General features: G+C 33.1%; 1 protein-coding gene across 5 annotated transcripts in view; it reads left to right on the forward strand.

Moving 5' to 3' along the window:
* DMD (dystrophin) overlaps positions 1–21,618 on the forward strand; it is a 2,089,750-nt gene that overhangs the window by 1,410,384 nt on the left and 657,748 nt on the right. For all 5 annotated transcript variants that reach the window (XM_079122792.1, XM_079122788.1, XM_079122791.1 and 2 more), the window contains one exon: positions 5,011–5,243. In XM_079122792.1, coding sequence (XP_078978918.1) covers positions 5,011–5,243 — 233 coding nt within the window. The remainder of the gene's footprint in view (positions 1–5,010; positions 5,244–21,618) is intronic.

Below are 21,618 nucleotides of genomic sequence, written 5' to 3' on the forward strand. Positions count from 1 at the left end.
AGAAAATGTTAAAGACTGTAAAGTGTTTACAACCCAAAAGAATCTTATAATTCTATTCCTTGTGGAGTCTTTATAGTTACACACTTATTATGGTCTTCCAAAGTGCACAGAAATTTAGAACTGGGATTTGGATAGGAAATAATTCTTGGAAAAGGGAGAGAAAAGCTTTCAAAAAGCATAGAGAATATACAAGAAGACACAAAAGTGTGAATTGGCCTGTGCTAATTGGAAAAGGCAGAATAGAAATTGAGGCATGGGGGAACCTGGGGAGAATGGAGGGATATGAAGCTGAAGTGTGAGAAAGGAGAAAATGAGGAGTCAATAAATGTTGAAAGAGCAGTAAAGGAAAATGAAGAAGAAAAAATATCCATACATGGTACACCTACTCTCACAGCAATACTAGAATGTAAACTGCATGCATGATGTCATAAAATCTTTCAAACAATTCCATGAGATCAGTACTATTCTCACTGCTAAAGTACGGTTACATAGGTTAAGACTGAGGCTCTGAAGTATTCAGTTTAGCAAACATGCTATAATCCCTTACCAAAAGATAACTGTAGGGCCAAGGCTGAAAGGCATATCCCCGAGGATGCTCAGTCCCTGTTTAAATCATCCACCTATGCTGGGTTGATCAGTGAACCCTTGGAGTTGGAATAACTTGGCCTGTGCCATCAACAAAATAAACTCTACAATATTTCCTTTACCTGGCTTTCTTTTCTTTCTTTAATAATATTTTCTAATAAGCTTATTAAACATAACATAACAAATATCAGAAGTGTTTGGAAGCTAAAATTGTTGAAGCAATTTCAAAGGTGATCAGGAAAGCCCAACACCACACTGCAGCCCACCTGTGGACAAAGAAATGTGATCCAGATCTCAGAGACATAACTTCCACTCTCATGCCCTGATCTTGAACTGAGCCATGAGGCTGGAAAGGAGATGGTGGTGTGGACCAGCTGGGGAGACAGGAGCTCAGGTGGAATCCCAGCATTTTAAAGTGTGACCTTGTACATGCTATGATTAAGGGATAAATGAGTTGCCATGGGAACATGGATGAAGGAGAAAGTAAGCATTTTGAATAAAGGAGTATCTTTTCTCAGCCAAATTCTTTGCTGGTTTCTATTAGTATTTCAAATGTTGACAAGAAAAAGATACTTTCCTTTTATTGAATCATGTGAAAATGTACTTTTCCATATGAGTTTAAAAGATCTGTACTTTTCTTGATAATTAAAAAAAATCTCACTCTCATAAAAAATATGCCTGTAATCTCAGGATAGATTGTTTATTCAAGGTTGTATATGTAGGAAATGGTAAAACCTACTGTTCATGAAGAAAGTACTATTGTACTCATTGTTTTACAGAGAAATAAATGAAGATTCTGAATGGTTAAATAACCAACCTAAGGTTACACAGCTAAGACATGGCAGAGAAAATATTTAAATTCAACAATCTGGACTTGAAAGTCTGTTTGGCATTGTGCTTCCTGATCCAGGGTTCTGTTCTGCTTTGTCCCTTTTTACAGAAAAGTGGGCTTGATGAGAAGAATTAACTAGTTTTATTTGTTCTATTAAATACTTGACCCTCCATTATCTTCTCGAAGCAGTGACTTTAGTTCCTATATTATTTTCTTGTTCTAAAAATAACTAAAACAATCTAAATTGCAAGAGCTTAGATATATATGTTCTAGAAATAATTCTTATATGATAACTTCCAGATTCACAATAGACAGAAGACTTCTAAGTTTACTAAAGACCTTACTGTGTATAGATTTTTTTTAAAAAAATATTTCATTCATTTAGTCAGAGGACATCAACAGGTACCTACTATATAGGACCTGAGTGAAATGCAAGGGATAGAGCAGTGCACAAGAGAATGGTTCCCCCTCCATTTCCACCAATGTAAAGATGTTCTCAGATGGCGATAGAGACCAGAAATGATAGACATATTTGAATTACATGACCTCTCAATCTATGTTACACCATGTGCATCCACAAGAAATTATTTTTTTCAAAAACTATGGGTAAATGGCAGAAAGATCAGTAGAAGAAAGGGAGCAGGGAGTGGGGAAAGGGAAGAGGAAGAAGAGGTACTGGGGACTGAATTAGAAGATATATTCCATACTTGTATAATTATGTCAGAATGGATTCTTCTGTGATGTATAACTAAAAAGAACCAATGAATAAATTGATACTTGTTCCCTTTTGCTCAGTGGAGAATTTTATAATATTATTCCTAGTCCCTTCTTAAAATGTTTTAATTGTCTTATATCATTTTCACTTTTTGAGTCTTAATCCATGGACTATCTCTTCAATAGACTTTTTTTTTCCGAAAGGACTTTCCAGAACACAGTAGCCTGTGCATTGAAGTCTGATAATTCTTTGCATCCTCATCCTTCACTATATTCAAATTTAAGATGACATCATCATTTCCACTTCATTAAATACTTCTTTGTTGGTCTGACGTAAGTCTAAAGAAGAAAAAAAAAAAGTCTCTCTTCCTCTTCTCATTTGAGGGTTAAATGTTCAATAAGTCAAGTTAAAAAGAAAAAAGAAGCATTGTAGGACACTTACATAACCTTGAAATATTCCCAATCTTCTTAACATTGCCTGGGTATCCATTGTGCATCTATTTATGAATAATTTGTCCATGTTTTCCAGTCAGCCTAGTGTTCTGCAGTGAGTTCCTACAGTGATATTTTAATTTATCTCTCCTTTCAGTCCTACCCAATGCATACTCTCCAGGGATTCAGCTCCTCTGCTGGAATCCCTTTAAAGGTTTCTAGACCTTGTTTGCTCCTGTGCACAGTTCTCCTAAACTGTGGATCACAAAATGTTATTTCTGCTTTAGATTGTGTTTCTTTTTTTCTAGAAAGAGCCTCAGAGTAATGAGATAGCTTTAAGAAATAACACTTCTTCTTTATCTCCTCAGTGTTATTTTCTTTCAATCATTACTTTTTGGCATTGGATTTTGATTTTTGACATCTCAAACACTTTTCTTTCTGCCTTGTTCAAGATTAGCTCTTCCATCTGTACAAGACTTTGGTATCTAAGAAGTTCAGGAAACAAGAAATATTCCTTCATCCCTCATCTTCTCTAATGAGGAGACAATTTTGGGGGGGTGGGAGGTGCAGGGGATTGATACCAAGGACATTTAACCACTCAGCCACATCCCCAACCCTTTTTATTTTGAGACAGGATCTCACTAGGTTGATTACAGCCTCACTAAGTTGCTGAGGCTGACTTTGAACGTACTATCCTCCTCCTCAGCTACCTGAGCTGCTGGGATTACAGGTGTGTGCCACCACAACTGGCAAATGAAGAGATAATCTTAAAAGTTCAAACAGGCTGGACATGGTGGTGCACACCTGTAATCCCAGAAGTTTAGGAAGCTAAGGCAAGAGGATCACAAGTTTGAGGCCAGTCTCAACAAGTTAGTCAGGACCTAAGCAATTTAGAATGACCCTGTCTCAAAATAAAAACTAAAAAGAGCTGGGAATGTCACTCAGTGGTTAACTGCCCCTGGGTTCAATCCCTGTTACCATAAACAGTACAAAACGTAAGTCAAACATAAAAATTAATATATGACCACCTCAGAATGAAAATCTAATATAACGTGGAACATTTTTTTCATGTTGCTGGTATAATTCCCTTGTCCATGCCTCCGAGGTCTCCAACTGAGATGTCATTTGCAGTTTTCCCTGAAAACCTCCCTTCTGAACTTCATAACCTGATATTTCTTCATTTCTGGTGTCCTGGTTATATTAAGCTCTTGGCATCATTGTCTATCAACTAGCCTCCTTCCTCCTTTCCACCATGCTTCTCCTATAACACAGCCATGTGTCGTTATTTAGTATCATTTCATACCAGCCAAGTTCAACTCATTTCAGTCAAAACAGGGTTGCACAATAGACCTCTATTTTTCCTAATATTCCAGGTTACCATACTTTATCTCCAATTTCTCACCATGTTCCTTTGTGGAGTGTTTTTGTTTTCTATTAACCAGGTGTTTATAAAAATAGTAACAGCATTATTGATTACCTACTAGTGTCAGGCACTGTGCTAATATTGCTGTTGTAATGATGATGTTCTGTTTCTGGCATCATTGTATGTTCATCATTTATATTAGTAATTGAATCCACAGAACTGGTCCTGTGACATTATCCTGTTATTATTCCTCCTTTACTGAGAAGAAAACCTGAAACTTGAAGAGGTTAAATAACAGCCAAGGTTCCTAAGACAGAGAGTAAGATTCTTTCCCTGGTCTTTTCACCCCAGGATGTCAGATCTTGACCATTACCAGGTGCTATCTTACACTGTGAAGTTCAACACTATTAATATTAAGATTTCTTACTAACCTTAAAGCAGTATTTCCTGTACAAACAGAAACTTCGCTAGCTCTCATTTTCCAAAAATAATATACTTTGGTTTTTCTTCACTGCTAGTCACTTTATTACCAATCTAGAAGAAAAGAAAAACATAAGATTAACTGTTCCAAAAATAAAATACAGAGCTAAGACCAGAGCATTTCATTGACTTTGATTTCCCTGGGGTCTTTCTCCAAAGTAATTTACTACTTATAAAGGAAATTATTAGTCAGAAATAAGATCTTATCCAGTCTTTTGTTTTTCCTTTTTTTCTTTGAATGAAGAAAGGAAGGTAAATCTTATTCACCTGGAAATGTCTGAATACTTTTGTTTACCAATTTCACAGTCTATATAATTGTTATTGAGAAATATAATTTAAATCAAATTATTTGTCCAGGTATGAGAATAAGTTTATCATTTTGAAAGATTATTAAATAAGTATTGAAGAAAAATTTATCCTTGTATTTCCTATGATGTATTAATTTACAAAGTATCCACATTGTTATAAACAGACATAATGTCATAAATAATGGTCTCAAATTGTTGCCTTTCAATTAAAATCAATTGTTATTTAAATTCACTCTTTAGCTTGTGTTTCTAATTTTCTTTTTCTTCTTTTTTCCTGTTTTAAAAAAAAAATTTAGCTCCTAGTCAGACTGTTACTCTAGTGACACAACCTGTGGTTACCAAGGAAACTGCCATCTCCAAAATAGAAATGCCATCTTCTTTGCTGTTGGAGGTACCTGCTCTGGCAGATTTCAACCGGGCTTGGACAGAACTTACCGAATGGCTTTCTCTGCTTGATCGAGTTATAAAATCACAAAGGGTGATGGTCGGTGATCTTGAAGACATCAATGAAATGATCATCAAGCAGAAGGTATGAGTAAAAAACATAAAAGCTGGCAGAAGGTTTTCCTTAAAGTACAGGTTTTCCACTGGTTACACCACTCTTGTAGACCATTACCCAATGAGTCTTCACACAGCTTTTCCTCTATCAGCAAGCATACTACTCTTTCTACTCTGTTCACTCTAAGTATAATCAGGGGTATGAATTAATGCAATTAAATATAGTAGCCATGAATTAAAAGAGGAAAAAAGCATAAACCTTCAAGCGTAGTTCACTTAGCTAAATTCAACAAACCACTGGTATTTTTAAAATTTTTTTGATACCAAATAATTAGCTTCATTGAACTGTTTACATTTAAACTGTTTTGGCATCCATAACATATCACAGAATCAAACATAATAATCTGGAACTTGTTTGTTACCTACAATTCTGAGTTGTCTGTGCCAATATTCCTCCTTCAATGATAAGGATAATTGAAAGTTAGCTATAAATAAAAAAGAAAAAGAACAAACCATAAAATGTTTTAAAATAACCCAGATCTCAATATTGGTATTTATGCCATATCATACTCAAATAAACATGTTTTTAATACAATATTCCACTTCTCAGCCTCATTGGAATCCAGTTGGTAAAATTATGACATCAATTAGAAACCTTGTCAATAGAAACATGGTTTACCTAGCTAGAAAAATAATAATTTATATCATCTATACTTCTGAATGGATGAAAAAGTAATTTTGAAAGTTTCATACACCATAGTCACTTCCTTTTTAAAAGCTTTCAGACATTTCTAAAGAAATAATAAATTGTGGTATAGATATTCAACCGTTAAATAATTGCCTTTTAAAAAAACAAGGAACAAGGCAGACAGTGAGGGGAACATTTCTGTGGTACTGAGGATTGAAACCAGGGCCTCACAGGCACTGTACTACTGAGCCACAACCCCAGCCCCTCTACTACTGCTTTTTAACAAGTGTTCATAGTCAAATTTTTTTCAGGAAAAAAAAGCAACTGAAACTCATAGATGTCACCCTCCGAGTAGGTAGTGGAGCAAGGATTTAAATCCAAGTCTGGTTCCTAAGCCTGGGTTCTTATTTACTACATATACTATATGTAATAGCTATAACTGTAGTGACTACTTAGTTTTATATATATATATATTTATATATATAATGTATATATATTTATATTAATATATCTGTATCTATAGTCTACATCAGATATTATACTGAGACTTTTACATTGAAATATGCTGACATGCAGAAATAAGAGCTACATTCTTTCATATCATTTTACCAATACTTCCAGAAGTAGTATTTACCAGAGGTGTCAACATATTATAGTGTTTAAAATATAGGCTTTGGAATTAGACTGTCTGTGTTCAAAACTTGGCTCTAATACTACAGTTGGGTGACTTTGGATGAGTTGTTCAGCCTCCCTGTGTTAAATGTGGATAATTATACTATCTGCTTCATAGGTTACCATGAGAATTAAATTAGGTAGTGCATGAAAAAAAATTCTTTGCATTGCTTACTGTGAGTGTTCAGCAAATGTTAATGATTAATATTAGGTTCCACAGCAAACTCTGAAAATCTGCCCATTCATAGCATTTGTACTATACAACTGTATATGACATAATAATATGAAACTGACAGCTTGTTTGCATATCTGCACCCTATTCTACCATTGATATTATGGGCTCCTGCATAACCTCCTTGATATTAGAGTGAGAAAGTCCACACTCCCTTGTGGTGAGTTCATGAGCCTCGCCTTTATAGAAGCCATTGACATGTTCAGTAGTCTTCAGAGTTATTCAATAAATTTGCCTTTTTCAGAAAGTACTATTAATTTGGTGCCCTTCACAGAGATAATTTTTAAATATAGACCTGAAATTAACTTAGAAGAGTTAAAAAGCCATACCTGGGGCCAGAGAAAAATCAAGATTTATAAATTATATATGTCTAATATGAAAATTAAGTTTTATATTTGTAAATATACATTCATATATGTGAACATGTTCATATTAATATTTATTAATAAATATTTCCAATTTCCCTTACCTTGCTATATAGTAAGGATGCTTCTCCTGCTTCCTTCTCTTGAGTTAGAGAATAATATATGAAGACATTGTCAGTTCTTGCCTTTTATGGCTTTAATCACTAACTAGTCAGTAAAATGGTCCTAAATAATTATTAAAGAAAAGTATGCATGTGGAGGGAAACAAGGAAAGATAAGTTTAGGGAGCATTTTATCAGAAATTAATCGTTCCTTTGAGTAAAATTTTAAATAAAACAATCCTGGCTCTAATGTTTGATGTGTGAGAAATGAGATAATATTCCAAAAGGGGTTTGCATAGTGTAGAAATTCTATTAACATCTGTTTATTCATATATTCCATTAGCAAACTTTTTTATTGATCTGCTACTATGCACTTGGGAAATATAAAGTTGTACAAGACAGGAATGCACAGGTTTAAAATTTTGAAAGTCTAAGTACATCTGATGATCTATTACTTAATGTTCACAATACTGTAAGGCAGAGTGAGGATAAAAAGCCTACCTGCCCAAGGTCAAGAAGGAAAGTGACAGTGCTAAGACTTGAACTCAATCAGAGGCCTGATCCTTAAACATCAAGGTATTTTGTTTTTTGTTTTTTACTTCCCTTATGTATTTGATGGTGATCTAGGGACTTGTTTCAGAGGAAATTAAGCCAGGGAAGAGAACAATGGAATAACTTGCTGAAGAAGGTAAAACATAAGTCCAAAATTAAAGAATAAGTTAGAATTAACCAACTAGATGAGATGAGAAAGGCAATCTAGGCAGATGGAGCAGAATATACATTTCACTGAAATAGGGAGTAACATATTGCATAATAGGAATTGTGATTCCATATGGCAAAGTTAAGATTGTATGATGAGAAAGAAGTTGATAAGGTTGAATAGAGAGAAGTAGAGCTAAATAATGGGGATACTTCCTTGCCAGACTGTGGAGATTTGTTGATGACCTACAGGCAGTGGCTACCCTTCAAGGGATTTTAAACAGCAAAGTGAAATCATGCAATGTAAAATTTTTAGTTGCCTATCAGTTAGGGTTCTCTGGATGCAAGTAACATAAATCATTCTTTGATTAAAATCAACATAAAGTGAATTTACTAGAATTAGCATGAAGGCAATGGAACAAGGCTTAGAGAAAGACAAAGATCTGAGCATACCTAGGTACCTGGTTAGCAGAAACTAGTTGAGTCTCTCTTTTTTTCTTAGTGACAAGTATTTGCTTATTTCTAATGATAATCTTTTTTTATTTTGATTCATTGTACACAAACAACTATTGTTTCTCTATTTGTCCATGAAGTAGAGTCATACCATTTGCATGTTCATACATGTACATAGGGTAATGATGTTTGTCCCATTATATTATCTTTCCTTCCCTCACCCCCTCCCCACCCCTCATTTTCATCTATACAATCCATCCTTCTTTCATTCTTCCCTTACCTACCCCCACCCCTGTTATGTATCATCAACCACTTATCAGAGAAATCATTTGGCCTTTGTTTTTTTGGGATTGGCTTATTTCACTTAGCATGATATTCCCCAATTCCACACATTTGCCTGCAAATGTCATAATTTTATTCTTCTTCATGGCTGAATAATATTCCATTGTGTATATATGCCAGGTTCTTTTTCCATTCATCTATGGAAGGGCATCTAGTTTAGTTCCACAATCTGGCTATTGTGAATTGAGTAGCTATGAACATTGATGTGGGTGCATCACTGTAGTATGCTGATTTTAAGTCCTTTGGGTATAGGCCATGGACTGGGATAGCTGGGTCAAATGGTGGTTCCATTCTAAGTTTCCTAAGGAATGTCCCTACTGCTTTCCAGAGTGCTGCACTAATTTGCAACCCCACCAGCAACGTGTAAGTGTACCTTTTCCCCCACATCCTCACCAACACCTATTGTGGCTTGTATTCTTGAAAATCTCCATTCTAATTGGGGTGAGATGGAATCTTAGGGTAGTTTTGATTTGCATTTCTCTTATTACTAGAGGTGTTGAACATTTTTTCATATATCTGTTGATTGCTTGTAGATCTTCTTCTGTGAAGCATCTTCTCATTTCCTTAGCCCACTTATTGATTATTTGTATTCTTGGTGTAGAGTTTTTTTGAGTTCTTTATAGATTCTGGAGATTAGTGCTCTATCTGAAGTGTATGTGGCAAAGATTTTCTCCCAGTCTGTGGGTTCTCTCTTCACTTTGTTGATTGTTTCCTTTGCTGAGAAAAAGCTTTTTAGTTTGAATCTATCCCAATTATTGATTCCCAAAACTAGTTGAGTCTTCTGCATAACTATGTTCAAAATTTAAAGCCTAAAATAGAGAATCTAGCTGACCTTGCTTTGGTCCCAGCCATCTCTTAGTTGGAGAAAATCAGAGAACCTTGATTTAAAGCCTTCTCCCAAAGTCACTTACAATTACGAAGAGATGATCTCCCCTCCCCCAGCTAAAAGAAATTGGGATCTGTTGACAGTAGAATAGAGAAAGTATGCTGAGCAGTCAATAAACAATAAATGTCCACTGAATTTGGGCAAGAAAATGAACAGGTATGAAGAACAGAAAAAATTATTTTCAGGCAGCAATTATCATAATCTAAGCAACAGGTTGAACTACTTCAACTTTGTAACCTGGATACCAAAAATAAAGACCATTTATACATACATCAGTACCCCAAATATAAATTTTCTTGAACCTTACACATTCTTCAATTGGTTCTCAATAAATGTAGATTGTTGATGGATAATATGGGAATAATATGTGATAAGGAGATTCCGTTTTTACAGATTAGAATTTGGGGATTATAATTATAACTACAAAGTATCAGAAGTTATGTGATATGACATAACAAGACATTTCATAATTCAAGGAGAAGTTAGATTTGAATGTATGAGATTCAGATCACACCTTAGACATGCAATAATTGAAATATTGACCCCAGAAAAGATATAAGGACATTTATTTGTATATTCTAGCCTCTTAGTAGCTTTAGATTTCGAATTTAAAAATCACATGTCGGGTAAAAAGGTTCTGCTCTCCTTTAGCATAAGTTTTTAAAATTAAATTTCTTATTTTCAAAAATGGGGACTGCTACAATTTTGGGATAATAACTTGTACTAAGAAAATTAAGCAAAAAATGGAAATTAAAATTACAGCTTTAATTTTTGAGATTTTACTGGGGACTGAATCAGAACAAATTATATATCCTGTACTTTTGTAATTATGTCAAAATGAATCCTAATGTTATGTGTAACTAAAAAGAACCAATAAAAATGAAAATACTAAAAAACAATATTAACCTAAAAAATGTAGTTATCTTTGAGATTTTTAACATGTAACCATTTTAAAAATTAAACGACTTTACTGCTAAATTGTGGACAGTAGAAAATAGACCGTTATCTTTTAGAGGAATATAGATGTGATGCATGCAAATTAAACCTTTTAATGTAAAATGTACATGAAGTTCAAAGTTTATTTTGTAAAATTGAGAATTAATAAGAAGTATGATTTGTAATCTATAGTTAAGAAATTAAGAAATGCTATTCCTATTTCATCATTTTTAAGTAAAACTTCTCTGAGACAAAATTGTTTTGACAATAATTAGCAATTTTCTTTGTTGTATATCATCTATTGGTTGAAGGAAAAGATCTATTGAATCAGATTATTACTTCTTAGGGAAAGAAAGGAGGGAGGAGAAAAGGAAAAAAAGGAAGGAGAAATAAAAGGAGGATAATTAAAAAGGATAAAAGAGAAGGAGGGAAGAAAGAATGAGGGGGAGAGTTGGATGGGAAATCTAGGGAGAGGTTTGCAGCACTGGAGATAGTGTTGCTAGCAACAAATTGGTGGCCATACGATACTGTTGTTTTTTGTACTGTTGTCTGATTGCCTGTGCTAATTATAGTCTTTTTTCTAGTCATTTTGGCCAGGTGTTCACCACTTAATATGAACCATGGCCCTTGTATTAAATAAAGAATTGAATTGGCAAAGGTATTTTATCCTCTAATAATACCTCTCCTGGTTGGAGTTGACACAAATTGGCCAATCTGGACAAGATGATAATAGCCTTGTTCAAGATTCATTTTTTAAATGTAAAACAAGTTTATTTTGCTTTTTTAAGTAGTGTTCTTAAAGCACTACAGCTTGGTAAACAATGTAAATTAATATAAGTCATCTCAAAAGCCAGAGTTCTGTTTTGTTCTTTTAATGAGTTGTTAAAAAAAATGCAGACTATGCTAACAGGATAAATATTTTTAACTATTTCACTTTGAGTTAATGAAGGCTCACAAATGATCATTTTTAACTGTGCATTACACTGTTACCTGGAAGATTTCACTATCACAAAATTGAACAGTTTTTGTGAGTATGGTGTATATTTAGACGGGAAATAATCATTTGGATGTGTTCAATTTTTGTTGTTGTTAAGGTCAAAACAATTAAACTTCCGTTATTTTTAAACTCTGGTCATAGTGTCACAGAGAGCATTTGAATGGCTCTAGAATCATTCTGATGATAATTGTCATTGTATGAATTTAGCCACAATCTGATGACAAAGGAACTTATCTAGCATGGCCCTAGATTATTGGTAAAACAATGTATGTAGGACCAGTGGGTTGGGGTGAGGTTCAAAAATGGTATTGATTGTTGAAACTAAAAACAAAATGAAACAAAGGAAAAGAGTGTTTCTTGGATTTACTCTATTGCCATGATCCTAGCAAAAAGTGCATATAACAAATAGTTTCCCTTACCAAACAAATGAGAAGCATTACAGACAATTTAGTTAATTGGTCTAAGGTCGTTTAGTAAATGTAATTATCCTAACTTAAATCCAGTCCTCTTGAGAATAGTTTCTTTTTCTCTGATCCTTTGTCCCCTGTTTATAAATCTTCTCATTTCTATACCAAAATTGCAACAAAATAAACTGAACTCAATTTATTTCTGAGTGCTTCCAACAGATTTCAAAAGTTGGGTGACAGTCATCTTAGGGCAAGGACATTGATTATTCTGTTTTCCTTTTCTTTTATCTAACAACTGTCATCTTACCAGTTCATTTCTGTATAACCTTGTTTAAGAAATACCATACCAGAGTATATTGTCTTTCCATGTATAGAAGCTGTGTATTGCATTCTACAAAGAACAATGCCACAGTTTGCTTGACTGAAGGTATTTGTAAATTTTGTGTTTCAATTATCTTCAAAAAAATGCACACAATTCCAGTAGATGGCTTGTTATCCTGTGGATCGTTGCTCCACATCTACACAATTTTCTGTTCTTACCTAGTAGGAGCCAAGTTCACTATTATCTTCATTGAAGGATGTAAAGATATGTCAATGCCAGTAATATGACTTATTTTGTACCCTTTGGTCATGACAGAAATAAACGTCCCTTAAATAAAAAAAAAGTCAGAGTTGCAAATGCACACATGCAAATCCCATTTTGTAAGTCTCATAATGAAATTTTTATAGAAAATAATACCATACCCTTTTTTGCTGAAAGATAAACATGCTATAATAAACCATGCATTTCAAAGTCATGCATAAAAATACCTATCTTATTACATTTCAATTCAATTCACTGTAAAGTTTTCTGTCAAAATCTTATCACACAAAACGGAATCATAGTATTTACATTAATTCTGATAAAAGCCAATACAGTGTGTTTTCAATGAGATACTACTGGGAGTTTGATTTTTATAAAAAGTTTGTCATTTTTTATAAATAGTGAATTTTATTTACAAATTCCCTTGCTCAAGTCTAGTTAAAGCTCTTTTCTGTGAACTGACTTTTATTATTTTCAAAAAGATACCTAAAATGTGAGATCTTCTTTTCTACAAGTAACATGGATAATAAAATCATTTTAATTTTTTTGAAAATTATGTTTTTATGCCCTAACCCATAAGTCTTGCCTTTTGGCTTTATATGTCACCTAACGTTGAATCCTTCAAGTCTGTAATTAAAGTTACAGTGTGCTGTAACATAATTCTTAATAATCTTAAGTTTTTTTTTTTTAGCAATTGCTTTTTTTTATTGTAAACAAATGGGATACATGTTGTTTCTCTATTTGTACATGGAGTAAAGGCATACCATTTGTGTAATCATAAATTTACATAGGGTAATGTTGTTTGATTCATTCCGTTCTTTTTTCCCTTCCCCCTACTCCTCCCACCCCTCTTTTCCCTCTATACAGTCCTTCCTTCCTCCATTGTTGCCCCCCTCCCTAACCCTAATCCTAACCCTAACACTAACCCCTCCCACCCCCCATTATGTGTCATCATCCACTTATCAGTGAGATCATTCTTCCTTTAGTTTTTTGAGATTGGCTTATCTCACTTAGCATGATATTCTGCAATTTCATCCATTTGCCCGCAAATGCCATAATTTTATCATTCTTTATGGCTGAGTAATATTCCATTGTATATATATATACCACAGTTTCTTTATCCATTCATCAATTGAAGGACATCTAGGTTGTTACCACAATCTGGCTATTGTGAATTGAGCAGCTATGAACATCGATGTGGCTGTATCTCTGCAGTATGCTGATTTTAAGTCCTTTGGGTATAGGCCAAGGAGTGGGATAGCTGGGTCAAATAATCTTAATGTTAAGGGAATGATAATGTTAAGGACATAGTTGGTTTTTCTTTTATTCTTTCATTCTTTCACTGAACAAATTGTGTTTGGAACCCCATGTTAACAAAGTACACTAGAGACAGGTAGGGGTCTATTAGGAAATGAACTTGGAAATAGACAGTGGTGTAAGTTTGGATTTAAATTTGATTTCCTTTTGTATGGTAATGAATAAATAATTGAGAATGAGATGAGGCAGTGATTACTCATCATTATTAGTAAAAGTTTTTGCCCATTTATCTACACATTCTGCATATGCTTCCTTATGTTAAAATTATATATGTAATTAACAAATAAAAGTAGATATTTTAATAGTCTGCAATTAAATGGTACTAGTATTTTCTTTCCTCCCTCAAAAATGCATGTTTTGGAGACCTCCAATTTACAGTGTCAGGCAGATTCTTTAGAAATGTATAAGGACTGAGTTTTTATTTATTTGGTGAATTCTTGCTGCTGAGAGTGCCACTCTTAGAGATTCAAATTAAGAATGGTATAGGCTCCAAATTTAGAACATATCTTCTTTACAGGAAACATAAAAAGAAGAGGGGAGTCTTTGCCATAAGAGAAAGAAGTGTTATTGTAGTTTAAATATATATACATATATGAATGGATCAATCATATATTTGTTTTCTACCTCTAAATACATGCCTGCCTTTCTCATATAGAAGAAAATTATTTTTCTCTTTCTATGTATCTTGTTGATTTTTATTCAATAATCTGGGAATGAATATTGATTTTTGCATATGTTTTAATGTTTTTAAATTTTGAAAACTAATGTAATTGATCAGTAATTTCCAAGGTAGTCATAGGTACATTAATTTCAAAGAGCAGAAATTGGCTATGACTGTGCTTTTGTGATCCTGCATAAATTCACTAAATATAACAGGATTTTTAGAGTTATTTTGAATCAACTTTTTACTCAATTTATAAAAGTAACTTTGAATATAATTTAAGTAATTAATACATGCTTCCAGATGCCATTATACTTATATTTTATGTTCTGCATAGCATCATATTCAAGAATTATATATTTCACATGATTTTGTCAAGAAAATATATTCTGTATTGTTATCTGTATTATTTATCTCAAGAATAGAAATGTCCTGATTTTCCTGACATAGTTCCCTCGGATTATGTAAGTGAAATAAACTTTATATTGATATATTTAGCCCCTCCATTCCAATTTAGTGTATGTTCAACTCTTGGATTATTTTTAAACCCTCCAACTAGAAATAAAGAAAATTCAGTTTGGAGCAAAAGCATACACAGTAGTTCCCCTTTATCTGCAGTTTGTTACCTGCAATCAACCAGGGTCTGAAAGTGTTACATAGAAATTTTTATAAGTGAACAATACTTAACTTTTAAATTACACACCCTTCTGAATAATGTGATAAAATTTCGTGCCATCTTGCTCCATCCCATCTGGGATGTGAATCATCCCTTTGTCCAGTATATTCATTCTGCATATTTACCTGCCTTTTGATCAATAAGTAAGCTCAGTTTCAGATGAACTGTCCAAGGAGGTATCTCAGTGCTTGTGTATAAGTAACCATTAATTTACTTATTAATGGTCCCAAAGATCAAGAGAAGTGATGCTTACAATTCAAGTATGCCAAAGAAAAGTCAAGTACCTATATTAAGTGAAAAGGTAAAAGTTCTCAATAAGGAAAGAAAAATATGAACACTGAGGTTGCTATGGTAAGAGTGAATTATCATCTGTGAAATTGTGAGGAAAGAAAAAGACATTTTAAAAAATAGGAGACCAGCAGAGTAGAGGTAGGGGATTAGGGAGGAAGGAGTAGGGGAGGGAAAAGGGCAGTACTGGGGAATGAAATTGATCAAATTATGTTTGTGTATTTACAAATACCTCACAATGAATCCCATTATTATGTATAATTATAATATACCAATAAAAACATGGAAAAAATTGGAAAAAAAGAAATTTTCATGCTAGTTTTGCTGTCACATCTCAAACATTAAAAGCTACGGCCACCAAGCATAAGTATTTTGTTAAGATGGGAAGACATAAATCATATGGTTTAGTACTACTTGTGGTTTCAGGCTTCTCCTGAGGATCATAGAACATATCCCCCATGAATAAGGGAGGACTCATGTAGATAGAAATTGAATTTATTTTATACTTTAAAAAGTGGAGAGATGAAAATAATTTACCCTTAACTCCTTCATTTCTTTTTTCTAAATATAAAATACTCTACATTGTACATAGAGGGGAAATAATTTTTAGCCACTTTGTTACAGTGAAGCTTTTCTGTCATTTCATTGTATATGAAAATCATAAAAAACTTCCACAGATTGAACCAAGAGTGACCTTTGAAAATTTGACATAAAAATCAGACTTTCACTTTACCACTCTTACCCAAGTTTGATTTTTTTATGTTATATAATAGGTGTTAAGTAGGTCATAGAAGAGGAGGGTTATTAGGAGAAGGTCACAGTAGTTGACAAGAATGCAAGCAGGCAAGAAACTATATATAATATTTTTCAGAAAAAATGTTATCTAAATCAAAAAGAGAATATACTTTGTTTTTAGCACTAGGGGACCTTTTAGATGATAACCATGCAACCATTTCAAGGTGTGAGTTTCAACCAAATCTATTTACAAAGTGACCACACCAATGACTTTAGAGTTCACACTCCTTGTAGTTGATTGTAATGATCAGAAATAGCGTTGTCTAGACAGTGAGAGCATTGAAGCCTTTGAGATTTATTCCAGGCTTCTTGATGAAATTTGTTTTGATAACTCCAATATTTATTGGTCACTTTAATCACTAATTAGCTACAAAATTATGTTTTCTGTTAATTATATTTTCTTCTAAAACTTCCTGTTGTTTTTTCAAACATTTATCGTCATGTAACTTTTTACATTTTTATCTTTTAGCCCTTGAAATTTCTTTAGATTTACTTAAATGCAGTCATGACATTCTATTTGTCACACTAAATGCATTATAAATATTATTCATCACTTATCTTCATGAATGACTAGTTTTACTTAGCACTTGGAATTGAGCAATCTGTTGTAGGGCCATATTCAAATGTGTTTAACCATTACATGCAGTCCAGTTTATGCCTGGTTTTGGCCAGTGAAAAATGACAGGATCCTAGGAATTAAATTTATTGCACCAAGCAAAATATATTATATTTTTAGACACTCTTAAGAATCTTAGAAATTAAAGGATTTTTTTTCTAATTAATAACCTTAAGATGGTCCTTGGCTGGGTGTGACAAAAGCCTCACTATAGTGGTTATCCAAATGGGAGTTTATAATTCTCACAGACTAAAAATCCAGAATTATGTGTGTTGGGTTGGTATAGACTACAAACCATGTGTTCTGACTCCTTTCTCCATCTCTAGCCATTCTCAAACTGTGAACTTCTTTTCTATGGTCTTAAGATGGATAATCTGCCTCCAGACACCATGACTGTATTTTAAAATGGAAGAAAGAGAAACAGGGAGAGTAAATGTATGTTCCAGCCATGACTGCTCCTCTTTATAAGGAAAACAAAAGCTATTCTGGCAGCCTCACACAGAAGAGGTCTACAATACTACATTGGTGGAAACTGTGTCGCATGACTACTCCTAACTTCAAGGGTTCCTGGGAAGATTGAATATTTTAATGGAGTGGATGTGCTTCTATACTTATAATTCAGAATTTGAGAACTGGTGACCTAATCCTAAAACTTGGCTACTCCAGTGAGCAAAATTTGGATTCTTTTCCTTAGTTAATAAGGAAAGAATGAATATTGGGTAGACAACAGCCTATGCTTGCCAAGATACTGTTAACTAATGAATATTTTTTCCTTTTAACTTATGTAATTTTAGCTTCACTGAAAGTGATTGTTTTTCTATCAGTTTTCTCATCACAAAGATGGCATGGAGGTTTTAATGTGAAAGAATAACCCTATTATTAATATTTAGTGGTAGACATCAATTATTTTACTTTATAATCATATTATACAAAGGTCACTAGAAACAGTGTGAGTTAAGAAGGAAATTAAAATATATTGCTTATATTTCTTCCTCTCTTCTCAAGAAATAACTTCCTAAATAACCACATGTATTGTACATAATTCTTTGAATCTGTGTTGTCCCGTGTAGTAGCCACTAGTCACTCAAGGCTACTAAAAGTAATTAAAATTTGAAAATCTATTTTTCACCCATACTGGCTGCATTTCTAATACTGAGTAGCCACAGATAGCTAGTGACCACTGTAATGGGCAGCATGAATATAGAACATTCCATCACTGTAGCTAATACCACTGGACAATGATACGTTACCTATTTAAATTTATTTCAGATATCAAGAAAATAAAATTAAGAAAAAATGTATTATTAATTTCTACCTTTTTACCCCTGAGTAGTTTTACGTTGACGAAAGTGAAGGCAGTCACTTTTGTAATAGCTGAAATAGCCTGACAAATTCTGAAGAGGTCAATTTGCATAAATACTCATGGTATCAGGTCATCAGTTTTTATATTCTGAATTTCAAGACCCAAGCACATCCACCAAATTCAAGGGAAAATATAGACTAAGCAATAAAAAGGTTACAAGTTCTAGCATGATAATCGAATAAGAAAATTAGTAATATAGCATATGTAGTATAAAGTATTTCAAAGACTGTTTCTCTTAATCAAATAGGAAAATAAGTAATGTGGTACCTTTAGTAGAAAACATTAGAAAGCCTAAGTTTCTCTTTGTTGCCAATACTGCCTTTTAAATAATGTCTTTTCTCTCCTTGAGTTGAGCTTCCTGAGCTCCCAACCACGACCCTCAGTGTTTACTTAGTCACCAGCATTTCCTCATTGCAGCACTACCCCAAGGCCAAAACCTTTTTTTCCTTCTTCTTCACCACTTTTTCCTTCTTTCCTCACCACTTTTTCCAACAACATTGATCTCTCTTGCCTCTCTTAATCTCAGATGCCTATTTTATGCTGCAAAAAATGGAAAATAATGAATGTTGAGATTTTAACTAGATTTCAGTTATACACAATGAACAAGTCCTATAGACCTATTGTATGATATAGGCCCTATATATAATGATATTTTACTGCATACTTAACAACTTGCTAAGGGATAGGCAATATGTTAATTGTTGCTATCACAGAGAATACTAATAATAAAGGGGATGGGAGAAAACTTTCAGCGGTAATTCATTGATTTATGATCTACATCATAGAGATAGTTTCACAGGAGCATACTTACCTCCAAACTCATCAAGTTGTGTACATTAAAAATGTACAGATTTCTTTATGCTGATAATGCCTCAATAAATTGGTCTAAGTCTTGACTAGGAAATGTACTATAGTTCCTAGGTAATAGAAGTTTTTAACATTGCCCATTCAGTTTTCAGAGCACTAGATCCATTAAGTATTGGGAAGTAGTCCATAAGAAAAGGTCAAATAAGATGAAAAATGTGCATGACCTTTCTTCCCATAGTGATAGACCATGTACATTCTCCATACCCAGGTCACTGAAAAGTTCTACATGTTAGCATTGTTTAACTCAACATTTCTTAATCATTTCTCCATGAAAACCTTTTTGGTAGACCATGTTGAGGAACACTTTAGAGTGTTATATTAGATGAGCATGTCTCTGAGTCACTTAAATTCTCTACATATGTTTTTACCAAATTAATCTTTCAGAAATCTTTTCTCTTAGCACTATGTCTGTAATTTGTGAAGTTGTTACCAGGATAACATTTGTACCTCTCACCGTGATGTACCTACCAGGGACCAAATAACTAGACTTTCTCTAGAATGAATGATCTGAGGGACAGAATTTTATACAACATTCTACAAAATCAGCCTTCCCTATAAAAATGGATTAGTATATTTATATCTACAATATTGATTAATTATTTAAGTTTCTGTGACAGTTTTAAAGAAGAGTACACAATATATGACAGTATTTAAAGGCATTAAAATGCCTGAATATATTTTAGCACTGTAGACTTTTCTATAGAAAGTCTAAAAGTCAAAATTCACACTTTTCACATTCTGCTTAAAGTGGAAAGTTTTGTCTTTTCTTTCAGTGTTTAATTATAGAGAAGTTCAATGGGGATATATAAGAAACCATAAATTCTGTTCATAGTTATTTTATCTTAATCTTTTAAAGTTTCTATTTTTTTTTCTAAAATACATAATATATTAATGAAGTAGTCCATGCATAAAGTTTTGAATAAATATGGAATGAGATGTGGAGGCAATTTTTTTTTTTTAAAAAATGGTAGATGTGTACAGTCAAGAGGGTCTGGAGAATACTACTTGACAGTGTCAGATGTTCCCTGAACCTATAATCAAGTGTCCTTATGTTTCTGATTGTAGCATTAATTTTTCCCCTAAAATAACTTAGCATATGATTTGAAAGATCTTATGTAAATTTTTCTGATATAATGGTTTCTCTCATTTATTTATTTTAACTCCTCCTTACTGAATAGCAAACAACTTTTCCCGTATAGAGCATAAAGATTATAATCACAGATGTTCCCTAGTCTTAGTCTCTTTCAATTATTTTAATAACCAGAATGTATGTTTTACTTTATCTTCTTCTCTGACCCTTAATGCTTAGGTAAATGGTAAAGTAAATGGTAGCTTGTCTTAAATAAATTAGAAATATCCTTTTCTCAACCAGCTTCTAAATTTCTTCATATATGCTTTTAAATCTTTGCATTAAACTTCTTCAATATTTAAGGCATATAAATTTATCTTCATACATACTGATTTAGCTCTATCTACATAAATCCTATTTCATTATTTTGAATCATTTTGTCCTTTTGATCTCCCGGTATACTAATCATTTCACATAATCTTTGTATGATAATACATTCCACAAGATTGAGGTACTTGTATTTTTCAAGTTCCTTTTGTTTATTGGTTTTGTTTTTTAATGTTCAATCTGAATGCTAAAGCATTGTTTTGGTTCCCTTATTTTCCCCCTCAGTTCTATCTGTTTTAATATCAGGTGGCCTATAATTCTTTGGAGGAATGGAATATGTAACTGATCTTCAAATTCTCTAAAGCTGAGATGTGATTATTTTCACTATTACAGAAATTATGCATGTCAATTATAGTTTTCCTATTAGAAAAACAATTCATGCAAAATATTATTACTGTCCAATCATGTTATTGCATTTTTAAATCCTGTTTTTAAGAATTAATTATAGTCTTGAGCATTGAATCCAAAAGTTGTTAAGAAGAAAATATTCTAGAACAATACTCCTTTATAGCCTTAAGGATTAAACCAATTGAATTATTTCTTGACTCCCAAAGCATAAGAAATATAATTTGTTTCTTTTTTCTGAATCAATAAAATATGGTTCAGAGTCTCTCTTCTATGGTATTGGAGAATCCAGTCTTCTACATTTTTCAGGGTTCCCCATGCTCTTCTGGATGATTCACTAGTCTTTGGAGGTTTTTGAGTTTACAGAAAAGATGTCCTCCAGTGTGTATTACAATTCTGTCTTTTTTTTTCTTGCCTAGGAGTCTTGATTATTCTAGGTCATTTACTGATATCAAGGGTTTTCCAGTACACACTACTCTTAATGCTTTTCTGGGTGAGGAAATCCAGACATTAGGAATATTGTCATACTTACCATCTAGAAAAAAATGGGAAATGTATCTGTTTAATTTTAAAAGACAAGAACAATTACTTTTTCAGTCATCTTGTCCTACAACCCCATTCATCAATTCTTAGCATTTTGCTTGTTAAAAGATTCTAAAGA

This window comes from Sciurus vulgaris (assembly GCF_902686455.1).
Source record: "Sciurus vulgaris genome assembly, chromosome: X".
Taxonomy (NCBI): Eukaryota; Metazoa; Chordata; class Mammalia; order Rodentia; family Sciuridae; genus Sciurus; species Sciurus vulgaris.